The sequence below is a fragment of the Macrosteles quadrilineatus genome, unplaced genomic scaffold (assembly GCF_028750875.1).
Source record: "Macrosteles quadrilineatus isolate MER2022 unplaced genomic scaffold, UCM_ALF_1.0 Scaffold_6__1_contigs__length_79288215, whole genome shotgun sequence".
NCBI lineage: Eukaryota > Metazoa > Arthropoda > Insecta > Hemiptera > Cicadellidae > Macrosteles > Macrosteles quadrilineatus.
Window position 1 is genome coordinate 10341955 of NW_026542599.1, and position 27547 is coordinate 10369501.

Below are 27547 nucleotides of genomic sequence, written 5' to 3' on the forward strand. Positions count from 1 at the left end.
TAGTCCTTCCATGGCTCTCCATTTGGTAAAATACATTTTTATTTATAAACTAACAAAAAATCGAATAAATTCCTAAAAGTTTATGTTATTTGAAACATATTGAATGTTTCTGTAATACAATTAAATACGTGATATTGAAGTGAATGTTTTGCTGAACAAAACTATAACATTTCTATTTTTCAAAGGTTTATAGTTTTCTTTGAAAATATCAATTTTGAAAATCTTCCATTAAACCTAATAACACCCACTTTAAGGACGGGCATAAAAAAGTTTTTTATAATTAAGTTTTTTTCTTCTTTTGGTATTAAGTATAAAAGTCTGTTACAAAGTAAAAATAAGTTATAATAATTAATTATCTTAGCGATTTCAGTAGGGAATCACCTTAAATTCAGATTTTTAATGGTGATCTTTTAAAAATAAATCTATAAAATAACAAAAATCATAATGATCACCAAAGCTACTTTTACGATTTTTATGCACATTTAGTATGTTAATGTCCTTTTACCTTAATTAAAATGGTACAACCCTCAATGCTGTAAAAATTACGACCTAACAGTTATTGTAACTTACCGCGTATCTGCAAGAAAAAGCTTTCTAAAAATAAAGCTAAACATTTTATTATTCTTAGTTTTTTTTTGTTTTTTTTAATGCGGTTACTATTATTGTGGTTTGGTTTAGTATAATTTTTTTTATTTTGACCAAGGTCACCCTAAAATTGTCTTAATAGCTCAGGGTTCAATTAATTTATTGGTTCGTTACATTCACATCATGAGCTGTAAATAAACCTTGTATTTATCCTGTATATTTGGGTTAACAACAACTTCCCATGTTCAATACCAATACGATGTGCTAACATCTGTCTTGCACTTGGGATTTGGCTGAAGTTTCCAAACAGATCTGAATTATTAATAGACACTCTGACAACATGTCTTCTGTTTGTATCAAGTATAAACGTTTTGGTAGTTTCGTTAAATCACAGGAGATATTTGAATTGATTGAGTTCCTCAAGTAATCTTTCACTACCTAAAAGATTCAAGAAACAAAAAAGATATTTAAAACCATAAATAATATCCTTTTGTTTTGTTTCTTTTTTTTTGTTGTGTTTTGTTGTTGTTTTGTTGTTTGTGTTGTTTTGTGAAAGTTTTTTTTTATTTATTATGTTTGTAAAACATACTACGACCATTGTCTAGTTTTACTAATGACTGATACAATTTTTATGTTTTAAAAGACATTGTAATATTTTATTACGAACACACGTGTGTACAATCTACTCACTTAACGTTTTAGCAAATTTCCCATTCAGGGAATAACCTATTACCGTAGGTCTCATGGTAATACCTGGGCTCGGGACGGATTTACTTTTTACTTTTGAAGTCTTCAAAAGCAAATATCACCATCCGCTTGGTATTTGATCATATATAAATTTAATGTAAACCCCATGTATTACGGGAGAAAAAGTAGTTATTCCTATTGTTATCCTGGAAACACAAAGCTTTGCAGTTTTTTTCTCACAGTATTTTGTAGAGGTTAAAAACAATTAAATTAAAGCGTTTTGTATGTTATATGGATACGCAAAAATTTCGAAAACAACTATAAATTTTAAAAGCCTATACAGTTGCATACATACATTACGGATTTTTGTAGCATACCAAAGATCTTAGCAAATTCTTATATACTCAGCGGAACATAATTGTTTAAATCATTTTACCACTGTACTACCTAGTGTAAATAAGCAAATACACAACGGCATGACCACAAGAAAATATCAAACAGGTGGTATTCTGATCGCGGTTACAAACTGACAGTATTCCCCGCCATTTTTCACCTCAACTTGAAAGTAATTATCAGGACAAACAGGCGTGTTGTATCTACGATACTCGATACAACAGTCAAGAGAAATAGTTGCGAAGTAAACATTGAAGTGTACACATTAATCATTCCCGCGATACTTAAATTTGTTTAACTAATTATACTCCCATTTAATGTATCTGACCTCTACTTTCTTTGATAGATTCGTGTTGGATGATTCTGTGGTTTATGTGTTTTTATAATTATTTGAACAGTTAATCTATACTTATTTAATACGCAAGCAGGTTTTTTGTGACAATTACTCTTCCGAAAATACTGAACCGATTGACATGTTTTTGGCGTCGTTGGAAAGAGCGTAACGTGAAGTTGTGCAGGAAACTTTCTTTTTAGGGAAATAATTAGAGAGTGAGGCCCTGGGGCTCTTTAAAGTTTCATATTTTTCCATAAGATTAACATGGGAAACAAACATTGTTATAAAACTCCAGCTGTTGTCAGAAATTAAAAGTGAGAAGAACATATGTTAATTGTAAACAGTCAATAAGTTTGCTAATTCAACAGTTTGCTACAAACATTTACTGACTTGGTAGAAATGAAATATTTACTATTTGAATTTGGGTTGGCGTAAATATTACAATGGAAACACTAAATCATATATATAATATTGTTGGCCCACGAAAGTTACGGAACTAACCAATTGTCAAATAAGGATATCCAAAGGATGTCATATCGATCTTCTCAGTCTCCAAACAAGCCTTATGACTTGGCAAGTATTATTTTTATACTAGTGATCATGTTGCTCGAATTCGAGCAATTGCAAAGTATTACAGTTTCAAAACGAATAACAGTCATAATTTCCGATGACTTAAAAGAGTCAACTTTAGGATAATGAAATGAATCACTCCACTCCAGTTATCGAAACTGAAACCGAACTCACTCTAAAAACGAAGGTTCTTGTGTGTATCATGTGTTTACTATGAACAGCTGTAATTAATAAAAATTTTTCGTCTGATTAAATAAACCAAATCTTTTCTTTACAAGAAATACATTGGGATTTTGATGGCGGGCAAAGCCCGAGGACTTTTATTACAGGAATTGGTGAAAGGGACACAACAAATACTTTATTTTTACACATTGTTTGTAAAATCCGTCCATTATTAACGGAGGAGTAGTGTTTCGTAGAAATCGCCTTCACGTATTATATATATATACTTATTGATACTTTTATTATAGCCTACTTATTGTATGGAAAATATTCTTCCAAGTAATTTAATAGCAGTGAATAACTGAATTATTTCAAACAAAAGTCGTTGCTTGTATTCAGGCTAAAATATAAATAAATCAAGTGATATTCCACCAAACGACGATTGTAGCTTAGTCATCCTGTTGACCAAAACCTTCTTGTCTTTCAATATAAAAAGTACATTATACATTGTAAAATTTTAAAGATCAGCCTAATCATATGTTCACATTGTTCATATACAGGTGTGTCCCGTAAGTAAACAGCCAAACTATGGGCCATAAATTCCCATATCTTGATTTTTAAATCTTAATTTAATTGTTTTTGTAAGATGGACATTTGATAGTATCAAGAATAGCTTATGTAGTATCATGTAGGCCCCATATTTTGATTAAATTACTCATTGAATGTAAGTTTTATTCTAATTACTTGTTCATACCGTAAATATCATATGTTGATTCAATTTACTGAATTTAAATAATACCAAGTAGTTTAATGTGTCCATTAACGTTAACTATTAAACGTATCCTTGTATTTCGAATGGCATTTTTGTAGTTAGTTCTAATATTTCCCCATGGATTTAGAGTGATAACAAATAATCAAAAGATAAAATTGGTTATTTCATACAAATACGTCAATAAAAAATCTCTGCCACCATAAAAACAATATTAACATATTGCACATTAATTCGTTAGCTACCTCGTTTCACTTTGAATGAAAGTGTTAAAGTGATGAAATGCTCGCTTGGATCGATACGGAATGGTACAGTGCTGCAGACGCTGGGAGAACGGGCGAACTACCACGAAATAGTTCCGGAGTTTTCCGCTAAAGCAGCACTTGTAAGGGCAAAATCTAGCTGTATCCATGGTGTTCAGGTCTTCTTATTTCTTTATCTAAAATATATTATTCTAAATCATTCAAAAAAAGAAAAATATTAGTGTTAAAATATAACTTAAATTGCTAGTGTTTTATAAAGTTGTTGAAACTCAAAATTTGCAGCTCAATAAATTATATAATTTATGTTTTTTGTATAGCAGACTGAGCTTTAGGAGAAAATTGTTTATTGAACTAAATACAAAAGTTCAACTAACAAGTAAACATGGTTTATTCACATTTAAGTTGTATTTATAATAATATGGCTAACTTATTTTTAATATTGTGTGCAAGGGTTTATATCATACGTTGGTATATTGTTCAAATGTATAAAAATAACGAAAGTAAAACTAAACTGTTCTAACCAAACAAATAATAACCGATTTAAAAGTATTTAAAGCCCCCTAAAAATCACCACAACTAAAACAAATTAAAAGAAAAATTCAAAAATACTAAACTCTGTAAAAATCCGGGGACAAAATTTTGTTATAGAATTAGTAATTGGATCTCGCTAAAAATTCATTTCAGGATGAAAGGAACCAAATTGTTACTTCAAACGCTTGGTTGAATTTGGTAAGTTGGAGGATTGGCATAAAATCACAGCATTTGAAGCCTATGTTTTGTCACTGGAGGATGTGATGGAGTCTAACGCCGCATTTAACATCAGCTGTGCAGAAAACCAACAAGAAACTCTTCCAACACTCGCTTCACAAGCACATTTTGCTTTCACTATGTGATCGTGTTTTGTTAGATTGTAAGTCACTCGAGCATGCGGACGATTCACCCAGCACTAATGCTAATTGTTAAGTTTATTGTGTTTAAATACTTTCTGATAGGTTTTGTGAAAATGTATTTTATATCCACTTTTTATAATATTGTAAATCATCTTATGTGTCAAAGACTACGTTAAAATCGTTATTTTTTAACTAGCGTATAAAAACGTTAGCAAAATTCAAGAATTTGTTGGTCTTGGGATTTACAACTGAGGAGGATATTTTTTTTTTAGTTTTTAAGTTTTCCTTTACTTATATAATTCTTTGCCTGCTTTGAAGTGCCAATAGCACTGCGTGATGTAAGGTGTTCGTTTTCAAAACATTGATGAGAAAAAATGCTGACGTCTTACCATAATTGTTTGATACGTATTTGACTATTGACTATTCTGTAAACAAAAGTTCATTCACAACACTACTGAAACGAAATAATTAACTGAACGTTATCAATAATAGGTACCTATCCTGTTCAATACAAACGATTACTGGAAAGGCCGTTGCACAATTTAAGTATTACACTATTGAAGTATCAAATTTGAACAAATAAGCCTAAAAGAAAAAATCTTCCAAAACACTTAAACCGAGCCCTTTTAGTTTCATTTTTCGATCAAAATTATGTATCGTTGATTTCTTAACCGAAAATATCTTAGAGTTGTAGAGAGTGAACAAACCATTTCGTAAGAGCATTAAAACTTAATTTTTAAACACACATGTATATGGTACTGATGCGCTTTACATTCCTACTCTTTCACAAAAATTCAAAATCTCACAATTACAGCCACGTGGGGCAGCATGCTAAAACGTGTTCATACATGTTCGGGCCTGCTAGGCTCGAGCGCGTGGAAGCGTGTTCTTGTCAGAACGTGCCCAGACTAGCGACGCCATCTTTGAGCCACACTATTCATCAAGCTGATCCTGCTGGCGTCTCGCCGATCAATCTTGCTTGCTTCGTCTTCTGCATCACATTTCGGTGGTCAGCCGTTTTCATCTCCACTTTTTCAAACAAATCCCTGAATAAACCGAGTAAATAATACGAGTGCTTGAGACTGTTTCCAGCTTATGCTTGGTTTCCTTTTGTCCGTGTACACTTTCCTAAAAATTATCATAAGCACTACAGCTGTAACAAAGAATATTGATAGAATACACTTTAAATCTTCGTGTTTTCATTTCGTACTTTACGGAGCACAAGTATGTACTTTCTATAAAAATCGAGGTGCCTATTTTAAGCTAAGTAGGCTTTAATATCTTGTGTAATTTCTACCCTCACCAATTATGTGATATTAAATTATGAAATATATAGTATTCAAATTTAAAAATATGATTAAGGTATACAATCGTGTTTTTTGACGATATGATTATTATTTGGTATTCTAGGGATTTTTTTACATTTCTATATATGATTTTTAAGCATATTGTGTTATCCAAAATATAAATCCACACTTAAGTTCTATTTATATCCAACGAAGACAAAATCGTAGAATCGAGAATATTTGTTCGGTTGAAAAATTTGTTATTACTAAATTAGCACCAACAATGGGTCAAAAATAATAGCCATTCCCATTTCTCCAATTTTAAAGAAACTCTCATTGACACCTTTCTTTCGAGTACACCAAATTTAAAAAATCTCGTCATTTTTTCACATCCAGATCTTTTTACTGTTAGTGTGAGCTTAGAATACGAATGCCTTTTATGTGGTTCTAAAATGTTAGTGATTTATCCCGGAAATAATTGATTTTCAGGACGAAAAGAATCAAATAGTTACCACAAACGCGTGGTTAAACTTGGTAAGTGTGTTGAAAGATGTGGGCAAGGCATTAGTTCTTGCTTTCAGCCACAGAGCGTGGTACAGTCGTACCAATGTGGATGTGTAATATGTCTTAGTGTATGCAAGGTCGAGGGAACGCGGCAGTCCACACAGTACTATATATATATACTAGTCGTTAGTACCACAGGCCTGGAGTCTATTGAGCACACCAACTTTCTTGTCACAATCACGTTTGAAGACTTGGAGATTCGGCAGAGACTTTAGGCGTCAGTGTTGAAATTGTTTCATATTCTCAATTTTCATATTCTTACAAGATGAATCCACAATGAGTATTTTATTCCTCTGTAATGTCACAGTTGTTTTTATTTACACCATTTCCATTGCCTAGAACATTTTTGTGGATTCTTTGATGAGCATTCCAATTTTGGATACCGCGGGGGCTGCCGCGGTTCGCCGTCCAGAATGTGACTATGTTGGTGTGCCCCTTTATTAATCGCATTGTTTTTTGTGCATGGATTTGATAGGATGAGAAGAATCAGCTACTAATAACAAACATTTGGTTAAAACTGGTAAGTCGATCAATAAACTATAAACTTTAATAAAAACTAATAAATTACTGTCGCAACAGAGGAAAAAACAAATACGATGCCCAGATATAAACTGCTGGGACTTAACACTTGAGTTGTTTTAAAACGAAAAATAAAAATAATCTACTTAAATATTCCTAAACTGTTGAATTTAAATTGTGTTTAAATTTAATAAAACACATCTAAATACCCCGACACGTCTGGGATCTGTTTGTTTTTTTTCTCTCTAGCTGTATGTACCCGGGCATGCTTCCTCCCCTCATTCGGGCAGAGAATCACCCCCTAAACTGACTAAACACCCTCAGTCGTCACGATAAACCTGCAGAACCTAACATCTACACTGATAAAAGACTTACTAAACAACATGTAAACCGATGAGAGTTGATCTTCGAGCATGGTCCTGATGCATGACTCCCGGCTTTGATGACGTCACGACTGTGTTGTTGTAGCTCTCTTCTACACTTTACACTCAAACCACTTTCTAAACCAACCTGATAAATCACAGAATAAAGTATAAAGGCGGAATAAATTTAAATATTTTATGTAAATTATGTGTAAAGTACGGACCAATTTTTACTTTTCAAAAAAGTTGTATTTGTTAAGTATTATTCAATTGAGTTGGTTGTCAAAATAATCATGCCATTACTAAATTTTTACAAAAGTATAGACTACAACTCTTGTGAAATGAGGGTTTAATTGAACATATTGTGTTGCAGTTAACTATATTTCAATGATTTAGTCTTGTTTCAATTAGAATTACTATTCCGTTTTACCTAAAATTTATGTGTTTAGTTCGAATCGTAATTTTTAATATATTTATCTATTCGAATTTTAATATATTTTCTTTCATAATTTTCCTATACAAAATTAATAGCGAGTTTTTTTCATAAAGTAGTATACTCCTCAAAACAGTAAATCCTTTCTTTGTGTTTTGCCCCCTTAGAAATTAAATCTTAGATTTGAATTAGTTTCCCTTTTCATTCTTTTTAACATATACATTATTGGACAGTAAAAAGATAAAGATTTGCTACTTTTGTTTTAAGCGTTGTATAAACGTGCTTAAAGCTCTTAAAATGCAAACAAAAAATAAAAAATAATTATTTTTGTAAATCACTATTAAAACTGATTCCAATACTGTGTCAATTTATTTAGCTACTCAAATAATTATGTAATCATCTCGTACATAGTTATAAGATGTAAATCATAAATTAAAATGAAATATTATCACGCCTATTTCATATTCACATTCCTCTACTTTTTGTTGATTTGTGTCTGCTTTATATAATTGTTTTCACGCTGCATACATCTTCACAATATACTATATCAAAGAACACCTTAACATATTCAATATACATCATGAAATGTATGAAAACACTTTCTTTGTTATATGGAGAGATTTTTGGGTCATGGTAGCTGTTTGTTGTAATTTTCTGATGAATAATTGGAGTGAATATTTCCTAATGTTCTTACATGCACCAATGTTAAGAGATTGCAGCACTAAGATCGTTTATATGTGGTGTAATGATTGTGATTGTTAGATGTGTATTTCTTTTGACAATACCGATTGAGGTAAGTGGCTCAAATTTTAATTTTACATTTAGAAGATTTGCCAAGCGTGTTCTTACGAAATAATAAGAAATGTCTTTGTGTTCAGAATTTAAAAGTAGTTCTAACATTACATTTTTACACTAGAGTGGATTTTAATTGTAACAGTTTTGGATTGTTTGACTTGTGTGCACAACAATCAATTAAATCAATTTGAAGTATTATTTTTTAATAAAAACTGATTTTGTTTTAACATTTAAAACTAAATTTCCTCGTGTAATAAACTTACAATATTATTTTGCACGAATGTCTAAGTAACTGTCCACTCCATTAATTAGTATTTAAAATATATTTTTTAAAGGAATATTTATGTTTTATTCCCAAATTGATATTTATAAGATTCAAATGAACACCTATTCAGAGCTATGAAAAATTGTATGGTAAATAGGGACAACTTTACAGTAAAGTAGTTTCATGAAGGTATTTATAATATTATATTACAATGGTTTAGTTAGGAAGATGTTTATTTAAATTGAAACAATTTTTTATCAAATTTTGTGTCAATTACTATTTGATTAAATACATAGTAAACTGTAGTTTATCATCCATTCATATGCGCAATGACTTCATTAATTTTAATATGCTGCAATAGATGCAATAGAAGCTCAATTTGCATTACTTTTTTCTTTGAAATATCAAAATATCCAGATTTGAGAAACGTGTATGCCTAAGCATAGTATTTTCTGTAAAAAAGACATATTGTTTTCAAATTAAAATTGGACTTTGCCATATTCTTTACCAGATTTCTCACACTTTTTCATGTTGTTAGGAATGGAACGATGTCAATCTCAGGTGGAACTCAACAGAATACGGAGGCGTCAAAGATTTAAGAATACCACCTCACAGGATATGGAAACCAGACGTGCTGATGTATAACAGGTAAACCACCCTTCCCAGCTTGTTGAGCACTATAAGTTTGTGATTCAAAAAAATATTAACAAAGTAAAAACGTAATTTTAACCTTCGAAATTCCAAAAGAGGTTTAAAGTATTCTTCTAACAGTTATAGACCAATTTCATTTTTATGTTTTTTTGGAAACATGCTAAAACAATATTAATAGAATAAGACTTTGCATTTTGTTTTTGTTTTCAAAAACGTATTAAATCAGTCTGAGTTGCACATTCAGTGGCTAGCATAGAAACAAGCTTGGACCTAAACTGCTGCCCTGCACGCCTCCTGCATGCGAATACTCCTCTCCTCGCTTCTACATGTAAACACTGTAAACAAAACGATAAACAAACACGTCAGTTGTAATATTTCAGATAAACAATTCAAAACTAAAAACGTAAACTGAAATATTACAGCAAACGGTCATGTGTTAAAGTGTAGCCCGAAATAAATAACATTTGGCAAGTATGTTTTCAGATTTCTACTCTCTACTAATCAACACAACTAACCACTAATCGCCTCGAGGCGGACAGATGCTAACGTTGTTCTGACAACTTCAGCATTGTGGGGGCGAAACCCAGGTTTCAACCTCTTGGTGCGAATAAACCCCGATTAAAACAACCCTTAATCAAAACGAATAAATAGTATGTAGCTTCCAAATACTATCATTTCCCACATTCGATCCTATCTTCACGTTCCTATTCCGTAACTTCCTTTAATGCAAATGCTTAAACATTAAAATTCAAGTATTGTAGTTTTAATTATTTATTTTTGTTTCAATAACTTCATAAAAAATGTTAGTATTTTAAAATTTTATCTAGCCTATATTTTTAATTTAATTAATTTCACTTTAAGAAATGATGAAAAATGTAGTTTTTAGTACCGAAAAAAGTCTTCTTAAAATGGCTCTCAATTTAAAAAACATAACAATTTGATTTTATATTCTGAAAATACAATTATAAAAAAATTTCTTATCTTCTTCAGTTTTCTTGTAAAATTTATTAAAATAAGATTTGAGTTTGTATTACATACAGGTAATCAGTAATTGATCTAGAATAAAACTGCTGTTAAAGACATTTTTATTTTTGGCCTACGGGCATTAAAAACACAATGTTTCAATATTTTAAACATTTTAAATTCAAATTAATTTGATTTACATGTTAATTTAGTTCATTTATTAAATTGAATTTCTTTGGTGTATTTGTTGGTAGTTTAAATTTGTTTTAAGCTAAAAGATCGCCTACGTTTCATGTAGAAAAGAATAAAAATAAATCATTTGTAAAATACTATGTAAGATTAATATAATTATGTTAAGAAGAATAAGTTGAATCATTTTCACTACATAACTATAGGCTGAAAATAACTAAAGGTAGATGATTTTTTATTTTTGTATTTTACTAAAACTCCATTTAGGCCTACGTTACACAAATTTTACACCGAGTTAAATGGTAGTGTGTGTGTATTTTATTGTGTAAAACTCCAAGTTCAAGATAACAATTTAATTTTTACATTTTGCAGAACTTTGATCCATTTTTTTACTGTGATAGAAAACTTATGGAATGTTTATTACATTTCTTAAATTTAAAAATTGGCCCATAAGAACATGGAACCTTTATTGAATGACAAACCAATCCGGGTTTTTTCCTAATATGGGTGTTTCTTAAATCTTGATAAATATATTTTTCTTTGCAAAATATAGGTTTAAGTTTGAAAAGCAGAGTCATAGGGCTATTTCATATGAAGTTAGATTGAACATTATAACATAATAAGTGATGTAACCTTTTAAGCATAAAATTATTTAATAATATACTGGCCAGCTTCCGAAAAATCTTTTAAAATGGCCTAATTGTCGAAACCTGGTCAGTATATTAATAAATAACTTTATGCTTAAAAGGGTACTCAGTTTATCAATGTTTAAGCTATAATTTTTAAACTAAAACTAATTAATGAAATGTTTGGATCCAATTTTTTAACCATGATTTTAAGTATTGTAAGACGCAACTTAAAATATAACGATTGAAGCGAATTTTAATGCATTTGTAAATCATTTTTCTTTAATATTGGTAAATAAAGTCTTATGATTCATCGAGATTATACAATTTTAAGAATAACATGGCTTTTAATGTCTATAAATAACCATTTAAAAAAACGTTTAACACTAATATAATCACTTACTACAGCAAAAAATAAAAATGTTTCTATAAAGGACTTATTAATTATTACACCATAAATTTATTACAAATTCTTACTTTTACTTTTGAAATCTCATTCATGACTATAATAATTGAAAAGCACATTCAAATGAGGGGTTTAACTTTAATCTTCTATATATTTCTCACGAGTTTGTAGTTAAACAACAGCTTTAACACCTTTATTGGTGAAAAAGTATAAAACAATATTTAAGAACAGCTTATGATGAATATAATTTTGGCATAAACATAATATGTAGACTATGATTGGATGATATTTTACACGAGTTTTTGTAGACTTTTCAGTACTTCTCCGATCATTATGCATGTTCCTTATGACCTCTTCCCGCCTGTTTTGGTGTTAGATTTCCTCAACATTCTTAACGATCTTGGCGTCACTCGCATTTCACCAGTCAATGTTTGACAGGTATCATGAAGGGAAATTATCTGTTATAACTTACTAAGGGAGAATCGTGCTAACAAAAAAATATCACTAAAGGTTTCATTTCAAGCCTTTTGGAACAAGGTTGTTAGAGACAGTATTAAATATATATTTATTCCACTAAAAAACTATTGGGAATTGTTCGATATGTTTAAAGTAGTTTTTTAGGAACTTAAGTTCTGAATCGATCATCTTTTTTAATTCTTCACGAAGAATTATAAAGGTTTGCGGATCAAGAAATTTATGTGTGCAACTACCTTTTAGCTATTCTTAAAACTGGTCAAAATGTTTCAAGTTTTGAGATGGATAACAATGACGCTGATTAATCCAAACTATCTCCTTTCTTGCCGTCTCCAAAGCTTTTAATTATTTTTTTTTTTTATACTGTATATTGACAGTCAAATAGTAAGAGCTCAAATTACCTCTGCATTTTAAAGTTTACTGATGGAATGCTAACTCTATTAGATTCCGCCCAAAATTGTTTACAACAACATTGCATACAATTATAATAACAAAATTTATGATTTCATTTAATAATCTTATTTTAATACTCACAAAAAGGAAAATTCTCTGACTGGCAGATGATCACATTATCTCACAAATTTACAACCTAGAATTGTCAAATTTGGCATAGCCCTGCTGAAACTGAAGGACTGAAACCATCCTCATTTAGTATACAAAACAAACTTACAGTTTTTGTGATAACTGAAGACTTTATTCTGAAACTCGACGACGACGAAAGTATTTTGTGTGATGACAACCACTTAACTGAAAATCAAGTATTCAATTACATTTAGATCTATCTAATTTGCAAAAAATATAGGATTTTTATGGCCGAAAGCAAACGATCTTAATAGAAACTAACGTTTTCCGTTGAAAATTAAGAACTGATTTACGTACAGTTGGAGTATATTGAGACCACAAAGAGTAAAAGTTTTACAGTAAATATACAATTACAATCCTTGAATAGGATGAAAACCCTAGCATTTGTCACTCTCATGAAAATTTAATACAGAATCAACTGAAGTCGAGAAAGAAGTTGGCTTCTCCACTTACTTAACTACATTATTGAAATAGTGTTGGATCAAAATCTACACTGCTTAGAGGCTAACTGCACAAATATTCCCGTCAAGATTACGTCTTTTCTAATCTTTATTCGTAGGATCTTTGCAGCCGGTGTAAGTACAATCTAAATTTGTGATCGGTGTCAACGGCGTTGTCATTTGGTGATTATTTCCTAGACGTTTTATCTTTACTTCCATGATACATTCACACGTCATATTTAAAACTGCCTGGACAGGCAACACCGAGAATCAGCCTGGCTACTAAAGATAATACATCTCAATTTAATTACAAAACGTGAATCTTAAACGTGACGAACCGTCTGACTGCAATCACCAACCAACGACGCGGACACCAAAAATTAAACTCTACTAGTTACTTACATTGTCATCACCCTAACTACCCACACGCAAACTTTCACACCACACAATTTAGGGATCGGCCCAAACCCTTTTTGGAAGTGCGAGTGACGTACGCTGACTTACCCGGGGTTTTTATTTGTCCAGTGCCGACGAGGGGTTCGACGGCACTTACCCGACCAACGTTGTTGTCAGAAACAACGGAAGCTGTCTGTACGTCCCTCCTGGCATCTTCAAGAGCACTTGCAAGATTGACATTACCTGGTTTCCCTTTGACGACCAGAAGTGCGAGATGAAGTTCGGTAGCTGGACCTATGATGGATTTCAGGTAGAGCATGCGTAAGGTAGGGTATGAGTAAACGTGAAGGAGAACACAGATAAGTAAGGTACAGAGGAACACTTATCAGTGCACTTTCAGCTCTAGTGCCGGAAATGTACTTGTGGCAAGGAAGAGTTCAAACGGTGAGCACTGTGCGGAAATTCCTATCGGGACAAAATGTCTTCCTTGGCCGTAGGCGTTGTAGTACATGATGGTGAGGAGGGTAGTGTTGGGACTTGTCCTAAGACACCAGAACTAGTGGTAGACACCAGGACTAGTGGTAGACACCAGTACTAGTGCTAGACACCAGAACTAGTGCTAGACACCAGGACTAGTGCTAGACACCAGAACTAGTGCTAGACACCAGGACTAGTGCTAGACACCAGAACTAGTGCTAGACACCAGGACTAGTGCTAGACACCAGAACTAGTGCTATACACCAGGACTAGTGCTAGACACCACTTAAGTGTAGCATGGAGTGTATCCTCTGTTCCTTACTTCTCTGTGACGTGAAGTTTCTGTGGGTCTTGTCCTCATCAGTCATTTGCTGGAATCCAATATTTTGCATTTGTGTTTGAATCTTTAGGATCAGCTGCCAACCACTTTTGGTGATACTGATCCTATGTATGAATTATACATTGTCATTTATTTTTTAATAAGTAGATATACCTTTCATTTGGATCTGTGACTGATGTTTTTATGCAAATTGGACATCATTGGTTGATCCAGATACGGAGTGTGATGCTGTCTTTCGAATTTGTCCTCTAATTAATTATGTTTGGTACAATATTTGATCAGACCACTCTCGTGGTTGCTCATTTTACTATAGTACTTCAATGTGTATTCTAAAACTGGCTTCCCCTTTAACATGGGAATGGGCTGTCCACTTGTATTAAACGTCAAAGATATAAAACTAACTTAACTTTATGAAAAGGGCATGACTTTGATGATTTTTTTTTACTTAGGGAAACGAAACGAAGTACTTAAAAACCAGATACAAGTTACAAGTAAATAAAGTTCTTTAGTCTTATGTGCATTATGAATTAAACTGAAAACTATATTAAATAAATTAGATTTCGTGAAATTCTTTATGTACTTTAACAACTTCAATACCGCCACATATTTTCCTCAAACATACAAAAGGTGCAAGTTAATCCAAAAATTACCATAATTTTCTAAGTCTTACACAAACAACTTAATATACGTTCCACATTCCAATTTTATCCAACTCCTTATGCAGACAACAATAAAGTCACATAAGCATATACATATTTGACACAAGCTTTCTAGTTATGGCTTGATGATTGAATGTTAAAGCATTCGTAGTACAGAATAAATGTGGACAGGCATATGTAGAAGAGAAATAATGTATTAGATACAAATTTTCTGTGAGGTAAGTATTTGTTAAAAAGCGTGATTGTTACTTTTTTTATTATATCACAGTTGCTTCCTTTAGAAACAATTTTTCGAACGTTGCTCAATATGTTTTGCTCATAATGGATAAACTAAAATAATCATCTTACTATGATGAGTATGTATTTCTAAGGGGGCGATGTGATATCAAATATTTAATTTCATCCATGCATAACACTATTTAATGGCTTTAGTAACTTTATCTATCACCTTATGATCCATACTACGAAAAAATGTCTCCGGGTTTTGAGTTGAACGCATATCTGTTTTAAATATTTTTAACTTGATAGAATAAAGTTGTTGTCATAGTTTGTGAATGAATTCATAAAAAGTAAATTAGTATTTTCCATTCAACACAAGCCCCGTTACACTTTTTTCTTGTAGGGTATATGAAGAACGAGTAAATAACTCCTTTATTTATACACTTCCAATAGCTCAAACTGAATAAAGTTCCTTTAGGTTTTCTTAATATTATTTTCTATCATCATTCAATATTTTTATTACTCGCTTCTAACCTAAAACGATCATAACTTTATGTTTTGAAAAATAACAAATACCACCTAACCTTTTTTTTAAGGACAAGGTATTTTTGAAACTAAACTTTTGGACAAAAATATTTATAACAACATCATCATGATTTATTATACTAATAAAATACTAAAATACTATTAGAATTCCATTCATAAATAGTTTTGATTGTTATAATATTGCAAACATGCTTAATCACACCGACTTAAACCTTAAAAAATATTCATTTTTAACTTTTTTAGCAATTATTTTACTTGAATAAATCAAAAACTTTTTTAATAGTATTGAATTTGTTAAATAATATAACACAGGAGTTTAGATAATAGGGACTGTAGATTACATGTTGTAAAAAACGCAGTGGGTCAAAAATGGATCTATGCTTTTAAATTTATTAGTTTTATATATAAAAATGTGGATTATGAATCAGAATCTGCACTTCATTAGATCTTTGTAACTTTAGGATAAATATAACTTTACAACTGTTGAAATATGAAATATTCTTACAGAGATATTGTAAATCAATTACTCAGTTGTTAATGTTTTGAAAATGTTTTCAGTTGGATCTTCAGCTGCAGGACGATGGTGGAGGGGATATCAGCAGTTTTATAACCAATGGGGAGTGGGATCTCCTAGGTAAGCTGGCAGAGTAACAAGATTCCTGAAGCCCAGGACTTGCCTAACTATAGTTAGGCAAGTTGGTTACCAAGGCCCAAAGTCTTGTTACCAAGAGCTCCATGATCACTTGTAACTTCTATGGAGTTCTTGACTCAACTGAACGTAGGGAAGCTTATTTACAGCGTATAGTCATGTTAGCTTTTTGAAACAAAAGTGTTAGTCAGGAGGATAATTCTGGGGAACTTATTATATATAAACACTTTGGTGTGATATGGCTGCATGATTTTTTTCACAAAATCTATATACGAGAGCAGCTTTAACTAAATGCACAAGACAAGTTACATATTGTATGTTTTACCTAGATAACTCTAATGAATGCCTCTAAATATCAGTTGGGATAGAAATGAAAACTGACAAATATTATACATCTTTTGTTTGAGTTATATTTGGAATTTAGGTTAAATGTTTTTTACAAAATTAATAGGTAAGAGGGTTTTTATACAAGTATTACTTAGAATAACAAAGTACAGTTTTCATGAGCTCTTTGCGGTCTGGGTTTTGTATTGAGGTTGCAAGCCTAATTTTTTTGCAAAATAAGTGAGTAAAAAAAAATTGAAAAAGATATAACCCATTTTTAATAACTTACTTGTAAGTATAGCTATAATTTTGAAGAGAAGTATATTTATATCACATATTCAAGCAAGCTCTTAGAATTTTTAATAACAGAATCGTAGAAATAAATTATTAAAAATATATTTTACGACACAATCTATTGGTAGGCTTAAACTAAGAGTAAAAGACAATCAATATTTTTACAGTATAATGTAAATTACAAATCATGTACACAAAAATCACGGTAACAAGCTAAAGTAAAGAGATAACCTTAACTACATCTTAAAAGCAGAAAACATCGCCCTATCATGAAATACGATGTTTCTAGCATCTCTGAACTCACCTTTTATCTTACCTTATATTTTTTACAGTTTCCTTTGAAGGTTTTAATCCCAACATTAGTCTAAAATCTTTCCTCCAAAAATTCAAAATCAGCAATTTCTCCGTAAAATATTCCAAAAGATTGATTGGTTATAGTCCAATTTAAATCTTGGTACGATTCAAAATAATTGCATTACAACAAAGTAATAACTACACAACAAACTAAAAGTTGTTTAACATGTTTACAAGGGATTGGATAGTTTTTACTTTTATTCCTTTAACTAAGTGCCAATAATTTTTTTTTAAATTGAAAACATCAGATTGAGCATATTGATTTTCTATGTACCTTTGTAAATCCATTACACACGAAAAATTCGATAAAATGTAGAACTAATAAAGAAACTTTATGATGACGAGTAGTTAAGATGTTGCCTCAGCGAAATATTTAAAGACAACTGAATATCTAATTTTTGTCATAGCCTCATTGTATTTGTCTGGGTAGGCTAATAGAAAAACATACAAGCATATCGACGGAAGTATTAAATACTTTAATTAGGTATAGTTGTAGGGAAATGAAGAGGTTCTTAATTTATGTGCAGATGTAAATAGTTCATTATGTATACTGTGATTGTTTTACTCAGAATACCTACGAGAATGCAGTTATGACATTAGGAACATAAGTGCATTCTTTAGTTTTATATGTAGTAAGAATTGTGTTTAAAAAGCACCCTCTGAAACATAAATTAATAAGTAGTTTAAACCAGTCCAAACATTTGTAATGTAATTTAAAGATTTTATGTTTTATGGGGTGCTCATGTTCATTCGTATAAATACAATAAACACAGATACATTTTTACGGGTTAGAATTAAAATCATAAAGTACTTCTAAAAACGAAAATAGTTTACACTGTATAATATCACGGCAGGGCGTGTAATACAGATCTAATACAATAATTTACACTTTTCACCTGATCAAAAATACGAAGTATAAAAACTTTGGACGATATTTGTTCTAACTAAACACATATTTACATGTTTTGTAATTTTCAAAAATTCGATCTGTCACTCTATCGTAACACGTACTCTAAGTCAAATCAATCATTTCGAGTTTTTTCCTTAATTAAACAGTCTATATTAAATTGATGTTCAAGTTTAGTTCATAGGAAAGCCGCAAGGAGCAGCAGTTACCGGTGGCAGGCGGCAATCAATATGTCCAACATCGGCTCTCTCACACACACTCTCTCTCTTTTTCTCTCCGTCCTACAGTCCCGTCCTTTCTCCCAATTTAAATTGATTTCTCCTCTTAGACCTGTAACCAAACTCGCTAAACCTTAGTGGCTTTCCTAAAACTAAATGCTAAAAAAACTAACTAAACCAAACCATAGATCTTTCTTTAAACAAAACTGTTAAAACAAATGAATGAACATGTATGCTAATAGTGATGATAAAAGTCTATCTGCTTGTTTTGTTCATCCTCTTTAGCGTCCCTTCCTATTCCAGGTGTTCCGGGAAAACGGAACGAAATTTACTACAATTGCTGCCCAGAACCTTACATTGATATCACCTTTATCATAATGATTAGAAGACGGACTCTCTACTACTTTTTCAACCTAATAGTCCCGTGCGTACTCATCGCTTCCATGGCCGTGCTAGGCTTTACACTGCCACCGGACTCGGGCGAAAAGCTATCTTTAGGTAACACATTCACACTATCATTTTTACATCTTATCTAGCCATAAGGATTGACACAAAACCTGACGATGGCGAGGTGATCAATAAAGATACTTTGAAGCAAAGCGAAAGCCGCCATGGCATCCCTCAGGGGAGCTGCATTGGAACAATTCTCTTTTTCAAAAATGTTGCGATGTCGATGATGATTCCGTCAGGTTTTGATTGGTGTTATCACGAGGGCCGGGTTCCTGTGATTGTTGCAGGCATGCCTGGAGTGAAGAACGTGAAGAACTACGCCTGCTGCCCAGAGCCCTACGTGGACATAACTTTCGCCATCCTTATTCGCCGAAGGACTCTCTTCTACACCGTCAACTTGATCGTGCCCTGCGTCATGATATCTTCAATGACCCTTTTGGGGTTCACGCTCCCCCACGAGTGTGGCGAAAAGCTTACTTTAGGTAGTCATTTTCAGCTTTTACGCCTCCAGTTTCAACGCATTACTGTTGCGGTCAGTGTCATGACCAGGATAATTTTTAATGAAGCAACTACTAAGGATTTTAAGGGAATGTGATCTCAAAGATAAATGTACCAAGATCAAATCCATCTACCTCGCACTGCAGTTCTAACGCTAACCACTAGGCTAGCTAATTACTCATTATTTATTCCATAAATTAAAAGAGGATTATGACTGTTAAAAACCCCAATTTGTCCATAATTAATTGCACTTTTTTACATTGTCCTCTAGTAACTTTGTTTGAAACTTTGAAGTCATTATAAATAGTCAACATAACATCGTTTATAGCACTTAATTTTTCTTTCGATTCAGTAAAATCAAGTAAAATTAGTAGTAAACATATGGAAGATAAAATAGGTAGGTACAATAGATCTTATTTAAATCTTCTAATGTGGATTGCATATGCAATTGTTACATTTGAGTTATTCGAATTTAATCCAAATCATATCTGTATCTTTCCGACAGTTTATAATAAATGTTTATGTCGCAAAGTAATGCTTTGAAATTGGAGGGTAAATATATCTTGCCAATATAAAAATATTACTTTTCATAATAGCGTTGTTTATAAGAATAAAAAAGACCGTTCATGTGGGGAAAGGGATATCACATATAATTAATAGAAAAAAAGGTAGATTCCTTTAGTCCTTCCCATCCTAAGTTCCAAACTCCTTTAGTATTATTTTTCTCTGCAAGCTGCTTAAGAAATTCCAGACAACAAATAACACGCTATTTGGAATTGTGTTAATCAATTAATCATTACCGCTCGAGAAGTAAATGAATTATAAATCCAATCAGTTTAAGATCAAATCAATTTTATTGAAAGACAATGTTGTCTACGCAAATGCTAATCAGTAATGGAATTTTATCATGTATTTAATTTATTACATTACCTTATATTTTGCTATCAATTGAGATATTTACAAAACTTCAAATTTTTTGCTTATTTTTACAGTTTATGTTTCTACCCCCACTTCCTTTATAGGTTAGGAAAATCCATGGAATGTGTTCCTGGTCTCATGAAAATAACGATAAACCTTATTACTATAACGATGACCCGGATGACCAAGCAATTTAATTTGCAGCAAACCAGTAATGGATTTCAATCTGTTTTATTCATGAAAGAGTTTTTTTTTTTAAGTCCACTAGTTAGATAAAAGATTTACACTATGAGATCCCTAAAACAACCCTCAAAATTAGTTTTCCTATATTATAGTATTAATCACATTATTATATACAGGAAACTATATATTAATTATTTTAAGTTTAAACCGATAATAAAGGTTCCTCGTAAACCACATAAAAAGCTTTCAAATAATTAAACTGTGTTAAAAATCTGAACGGATATTGTTGTTTAGGTGTGACAATCCTACTCTCATTGACCGTATTTCTAAACATGGTAGCTGAAACGATGCCAGCGACTTCGGACGCCGTGCCCCTGCTAGGTATGCCTCTAGTCGACCCTTGGAGGCAGAGGGCAAAACACTTACAGTCCCAATCAGGGGTATCTATCTTGTCGTCCCCCCCCCCCTCTTCTATCCTCTCCTAACTACAACTGTTTGTTCTAGATGTCACCGTGTTGCTCTCTCTAACGTTTTTCCTAAACATGGTGGCAGAGACTATGCCCCCGACGTCAGAGCGCCCCCTTATAGGTAACACGTAGTATGTGTTGTACCCCTTTAACTCCCCTAACTGCTACTTGGATCGCAGAGGGTTGGGTTTTCACGCAGCTTCCGATCGTTTTCCAAATTGCCTTGGATTCTTTGGTCCTCTTTCACCTGTTCCTGATATTTTCCGTCCGACATGTTTTACTATTTGGAATTTGCGATTTTCTAGCTCGTTGAATGTAGTGCTACCCCATATTGCATCTGTAGCCTATGCATCGCCTCTGTTCGACTATATATTTCCCAAAGTAGAGCTTTCTGGGACCCTGGTTGGAGTGTTAGTAACAGTCGAAAATGAAAGAGTCAGTGTCTAAGTAAATGACCAATTTAAATAACAACTTAAATTACTAATGTGTAAAGTAATTTAAGTAGTCTGTACACTCTAAATTTAAATGTATATTTGTATATTGTGTGCCGAGTTTTACAGCTCTGTGGAACAGAAGGAAAGGTAAGAAGCTGCAAGGGAAAGAAATGGGACTTCAACCTTTTTGGGTGCATTTAGGTGAAAGGCTGGAATCAAGTTGCCAAGAAGAGACTTTATAAAGCTAGTTGATGACAATATTGACAACGAATTATTTCTTTCTAATGAAATCAACATTACATTACGAGAACTATTATGCACTTATTTTATGCCTTGCAATGAAGTTCTAAATTAAGTTTAACTTTGGAGATCCCATTGTAATATTGTGTTAGTTTGTTTTAATACCATGACTTTTTCATTCATAAGTTCTTCTTAAAAATAGTTGATTGGAAACAATATTAATTTAACACTTCTTAATCAAACTAAATTATTAAACTATTAATATTAAAAATATACACCATTTACTGCTAATATATGATGGGTTTTCAGCCATGACTGATTTATTGCATTTTTAATATTGAATATAGGAAATACTCATGTGCTAGGCCAAGACTGAATCAGTTGGAGTGAGACGTTAATGGAAAAACGTCCATGTGAACTTTTGAAAATGTAATACATTTTAAATTAAATCTAAAGAAAACATAGTTTTAAATAATTTTAGTGGAGTAAAATCATGATATATTTAACGATAATAAAGAACCTTCCTAGGTTATACTGATTGAAATTATTCTCGAAAATATTGGTTCTACATGTAAAACATCTCGTTCTTTCTATTTTGCTGTTTTATACATTTAAACTAAGTATTATTCTATATAGAATTTGGCTTTAATGTAGTATTTCATTAGTGTTCGTTTAATTTTCATGATTAAAACCTACCTCAGTTATATGGCAGTGACGAGGTATAATTTTCCATTTATCGTATGAAAATAAGTTGTATGTTGTATTGATTTTCCTAATTTGATTAGAATTGAGTAAATTGGGTATTCACTAGTATTTTTTTAAATAATTTTTATAAATCAAAAACAAATTGGGCTCCATCCCTGCAACAGCGGTACATATTTATTGTACAGCAATAGCTACCATTTACTTCAAAAGCTCCAAAAGATAGCCTACATTAAAAACAAACACATGTTTAACGTTATAAATAACAAATAATGGATAAACATAGATTGGATAAACTTCACTCTTATTTGGAAACGTTTTAACTACTGTTGTCAATTAAAAAGCTAAAACTAATTGAACTTATGGAGTTTCTTGAAATGAAAAAGAAAAGTCATGATTATTTAATGTTTTATGAGTTTGGTTATTTTAATATTGGTTGGCAGTTAAAAGAAATAAATTATTCAGAGATTAATAAAATATAAAGATAAATATCGCACGTGTATCAATGAACATAAAGTCGTTTTCTTTCTTTTTTCTTGTAATTTGTTCATGCAACCTAAAGCTGTGAATTCCGCCCGAGACATATTTCTTTAGCTTTTACATCAACTCATTTAAATGTATTGTTAATTACACTAATTATATTTTCCTAACAAATTGAGTTTGGTGTAAGTCTCCAGCCTTTGTAGCCTCTAAGTATTTAAATAAGCTAATACATACAATAGTTTTAAAGTGTTGTAGCGAGGTTGTATCTTGTTTTCACCTGTGAATGGACCATGATTACCATTGGAACTCACGAATGTCAAAAACCTTTAATGTACTTAACACACTTGCTAATAAGACGATCTTTAAATATCACAAAGGACAACATCTATCATTTAAACGGCTGTGTGAAGAAGATAATTTCAAGCCTCGAACAAACAGTTAGTGCGTGGTTTTTGGACCTGTTTTGTGTGCAATGAGTGTATCTGTGAAAAGACTTCTGCTTCTATATACTGGAAGAAGTGAGCCACTCTACTTCCCACTTCAAAGCTTCAGAAGTCCTTCCTCCACCAGGTCGGGCGCATGTTTTGTATTTATTAGCCTCTTAGATGAAGCACAGCGGACATCACGGGAATACAGGCGGTACAAATTGCATGAATATATAAATTTTCAAAACAATTGGATACATATAATGTCACAACAGATAAATTTATTCATAGTTTTCTACGAGTCGTACACAATTCTCAAACCAGGGTGTCAGTCTTTGGGAACTATGTAGTTGAATAGATCTAGATATTTGAGGCATTTCCATGGAATCGTGCACCAAAAACCTGTATCCTTGCTCTGCATGCAGCAAGTACGGTGTTCCATGTCTACAGGTGTGTTTATGTTTCGATTTGATGTTCTCGTGTCTATTTACTTTTTGTTGCCTCAACTAACATTGCAAACGATATCCACACGGAAAATATCAAAACAAATAAAATTCTTTTGCGGAAAATAATCCCTCGGTAATATTTTTTAAAGCGCTAAATGCACAAAACCCCACTACTAACTGACCAAAACGCGGTTCGCGTCTAAGCCACTTTAATTCCTTGATAGTTTCTGGATTACTCCCAAATTTCGGGGTTCCTCCCTAATCCCTCCCTATCCTATGTTTCAGGCTTCAAGAGATCTTCAGTGTCTGCCACTTCCCGGAAAGTCACTAAGCTACATCATAATAAATCATATTGGACTTTACCATCATCATATTGACATCCCTCCATATTTTTCTTTTTTACATCATCACGCTTAATTTTTATAATCACCTTGCAATGACAAATGAGATTTATGTTAAGCTGTATAAAATTATGCGTCTACTCTAGACGGATGATATACATCTTTCGTTTCGGAATGAATCACAACCGAAAACTTTTAAACACTGAGAGTTCTAAAAATTAGTCTACTTGCAAAGAAATATTTTGTCAAAATGTACAAATTTTAGTTTTTCTACGTTGCAGTCTAACAAATCAGTTTGATAAATAACATCTTAATCTGTCAAAATATATATTTCACTTTCTCCACCCACAAAGACTTTTAGTTCAAAGCTAAACAACAATATCATAAACGAACCTGTTAAAACGGCTTTCAATCAATAACAATTAATGTGACAAGTCCCAAGTCAAGTGCTTTAACTGGTTTTATGTTACAGGAGTGACTATCTTGCTTTCCCTGACAGTGTTTCATAACTTGGTCGCTGAGACTCTCCCGCAGGTTTCAGACGCGATGCCAGTCTTAGGTGCGCCTTAAACCTCGCCCTAGACTGTGGTGATTCATCGTTTAAAACCCCACAAAAGACTAATTCAAACAGTACTTCCCGCTAAAAACCCATATCTTCTTTTTAAGTTTAAAGTCATTTACTAAACCCTACAGCAGCAAATACCATCAACATAAACAAAAATATCAAAGGGTTGTGTAATCTTTGATATCAAGTTTATTTACACAACTAATCATCTAAATGTTTTTATTATTATACAGGGAATGAATCACTACCATAGGGCTCCGGCCACCATATTAAATACTTTGTACAGCATGCACAACGTTGCCTATGAACGTTGTGGATGCTCATGTTTTCAATTTATGAACGATTCTCATAACATGTGATTTTATGGTTTGTATTTGGAGTGTGTGCTATGTGTTGCTCATTACGACACCATCAAGGCTGCGCTGGTCACGTTTCCCCACCACTTTCGCGCGACCACCCTAGTAGTGAGCAAATGAAGGTTCTATGTCAAGTAGTAGGTAAATGTATGTTCGGGTTCATATTTTTAAAGGTTCAAATTTTCAAGGATCAAGGTCTTACTAATTTTGTATACCGTTCATAATGGATGAGAGTGTGTTACGGGGTTACCTGGCTATAAGTTGTGGGCTTAGACGAATAACTGGATGAGTATAGTCAGCTAGGGTTGTCGCGCGAACCTCCCAGACTTGACTCCACCCTGAACTTTGTTCTGGTGTTGCAGGGGTCACAATCCTCCTATCTCTCTCTGTCTTTTCACTCATGATTGCCGATGCTTTACCGCAGACATCAGAAGCTATTCCCCTACTAGGTCAGCTCAAAGCAAATCTACTACCTTGCTTGTTAGAACTACTTTCGTCTTTCCTCTGGACATAATCTGCATAAACTGAATGTCTAAAACTGAGGTAAACTGCTTTAAATTCAACCGATCCGGACATTAAATAAGACATAAACCCGTTATGTAAATCTATATACAAATGCCACCTTTCGAAAATATTTACAACCGTAATAATACATTAACACATAATATAAAGGTATGTTTAAACAGTCGTTATCATACGTTTTAATACTCAACTTCGCAGGTTATGTCCAATCACGGTGATTTTTTTACCGAAATCATAAACTACTTAAGATAACACAAATGTTTCATGATCTTTAATCTCTTCCCTGTTTTTCGTAGTAGACGAAAGCACCAAACGAAAGTAAAAAAATTGTTCTTGTACATAGAACGTGGCTTATGATTGATTTTAAATGTAACTAGTTCTCCTTAAGTTTGACTATCACTGTTTAGCCTGGTATATGTTTTTATGTTTTGTTCCGTATTAGTTGATTCAATGTCTCTTTGAGCCTTTTGTTGTGTAAAAAGGTTATTTTTGCACTTAAATAGTAATAAATATCACAGACTAATACAAAACTAAACCGAATGACTAAAATAACCAAATATAATAAAAAATTATTAAATAAAAGTGCATGAGAGCATGCTCTAGTCACTGTTCTGGATTTAAACCAGTTGAATATTTTTAAAGAGTTGTTAGGTATTTCAGTGACGTCAATTATGATTTGTTTACATACAATACCGATAAAACGTTTTTTATATGAAATACCTAATGATGACTAAAATCACTCGAAACTTAGACAAATTTGTAAATCAAACTAGTCTTAAGATACTGTAAGAATTGTAATGTGTTAATAAACTTTGTATAATAAAACTGGCTCCTCCCCGAACCTATCCTTCCTCTAAAACTGTGAATAACTAATGATGTGATAATTTAGTTAATCTAGTTTCTTGCAGATGGAAGAGAGGATTCGACCTGGCATGCTTCTGGGAGTTAACCTTTACGGTAACCGTCGCAGTGACTTTAATATGTACTAAACATGTTCCTCTCCTACCCGCTCCCCCTCCCAGTTAATGACAAGATAAACTCCTTTAAACAACAATGTTTAATATGATGTTACGTAAACCGAGACAATAACTAACTGTTTACCCCTCTGCCTCCAAGTAACAATATAAATAAATACATGTTAATATAAGTAATAATATAACAGACAAAGTATGTGTTTCGTTCAGTACGACGGTGGTAACTAACGACTGAAATAAACAGTATACTTTGTCACTAGGAAATAACATAAGCGTTTATAATGCTGTTCGATTCAATATAAAAATAACAAATGATTTTAAGTTATTTCGATTTCATTACTTAATGTGTGAAGTGTATGGATTTCAGATGTGTGCCTCCCCTGCCTCACTGTCTGTTTCTCTATTTCTTACTGTCTCTATCTCTTTCTCTCGTACTGCGGCATGGCTTGAGTCGCATGGAATGCTCGATTTCGACATCTGCCCGAGAACATCCGCATGAAGGCACTGGTGGACAATAAAACAAACATGCAATGTCAAAGATATATCCAACACAATAACAGAATATCAAATGAACCCTAGGAATGAAGAACAACGACATAACAACGCTACTGCATGGTAATCGATATAGTATAATCGATTACGGAAATCTTCCTCGAAAATTGTAGAAGAACACAAATAACGAATGTGCAATAATATTCAGTCCAAACTCATGTTTGCACTCTCTTTTGATTGTTGTAAGGCTAAAATTACAGTTTGGTGTTTAATGTTTCATATCCTTACATTATGCCATCCGAGTAATTTTGTTGTAGTTTGTAACCCCTCTGGCTTCGAGCATAGGTATTTTAGCCCAAATAACTATAAAGTATCCCAGCTTTTAGAAAACAACTCACCTTTTCCGCAATGTGCCTTCTATTTAGACCCGCCTAGATCGCGTTAGTTTTACCACGCTTAC

The 27547-nt window shown here is 32.4% G+C and overlaps 1 protein-coding gene across 4 annotated transcripts in view; it reads left to right on the forward strand.

Moving 5' to 3' along the window:
* Window positions 1–27547, forward strand: part of LOC128996557 (neuronal acetylcholine receptor subunit alpha-7-like) — a 417888-nt gene that overhangs the window by 373605 nt on the left and 16736 nt on the right. The window contains exons 3-9 of one of the 4 annotated variants that reach the window (XM_054421949.1): window positions 6979–7023; window positions 9416–9525; window positions 13734–13914; window positions 16404–16479; window positions 18895–19089; window positions 19329–19523; window positions 25462–25548. In XM_054421949.1, coding sequence (XP_054277924.1) covers window positions 6979–7023; window positions 9416–9525; window positions 13734–13914; window positions 16404–16479; window positions 18895–19089; window positions 19329–19523; window positions 25462–25548 — 889 coding nt within the window. Of the gene's footprint in view, window positions 1–6428; window positions 6474–6978; window positions 7024–9415; window positions 9526–13733; window positions 13915–16403; window positions 16480–18894; window positions 19090–19328; window positions 19524–20934; window positions 21022–21144; window positions 21229–25461; window positions 25549–27547 lie in introns of all 4 variants that reach the window. The other 3 variants (XM_054421947.1, XM_054421946.1, XM_054421948.1) reach the window with 3 other exon arrangements.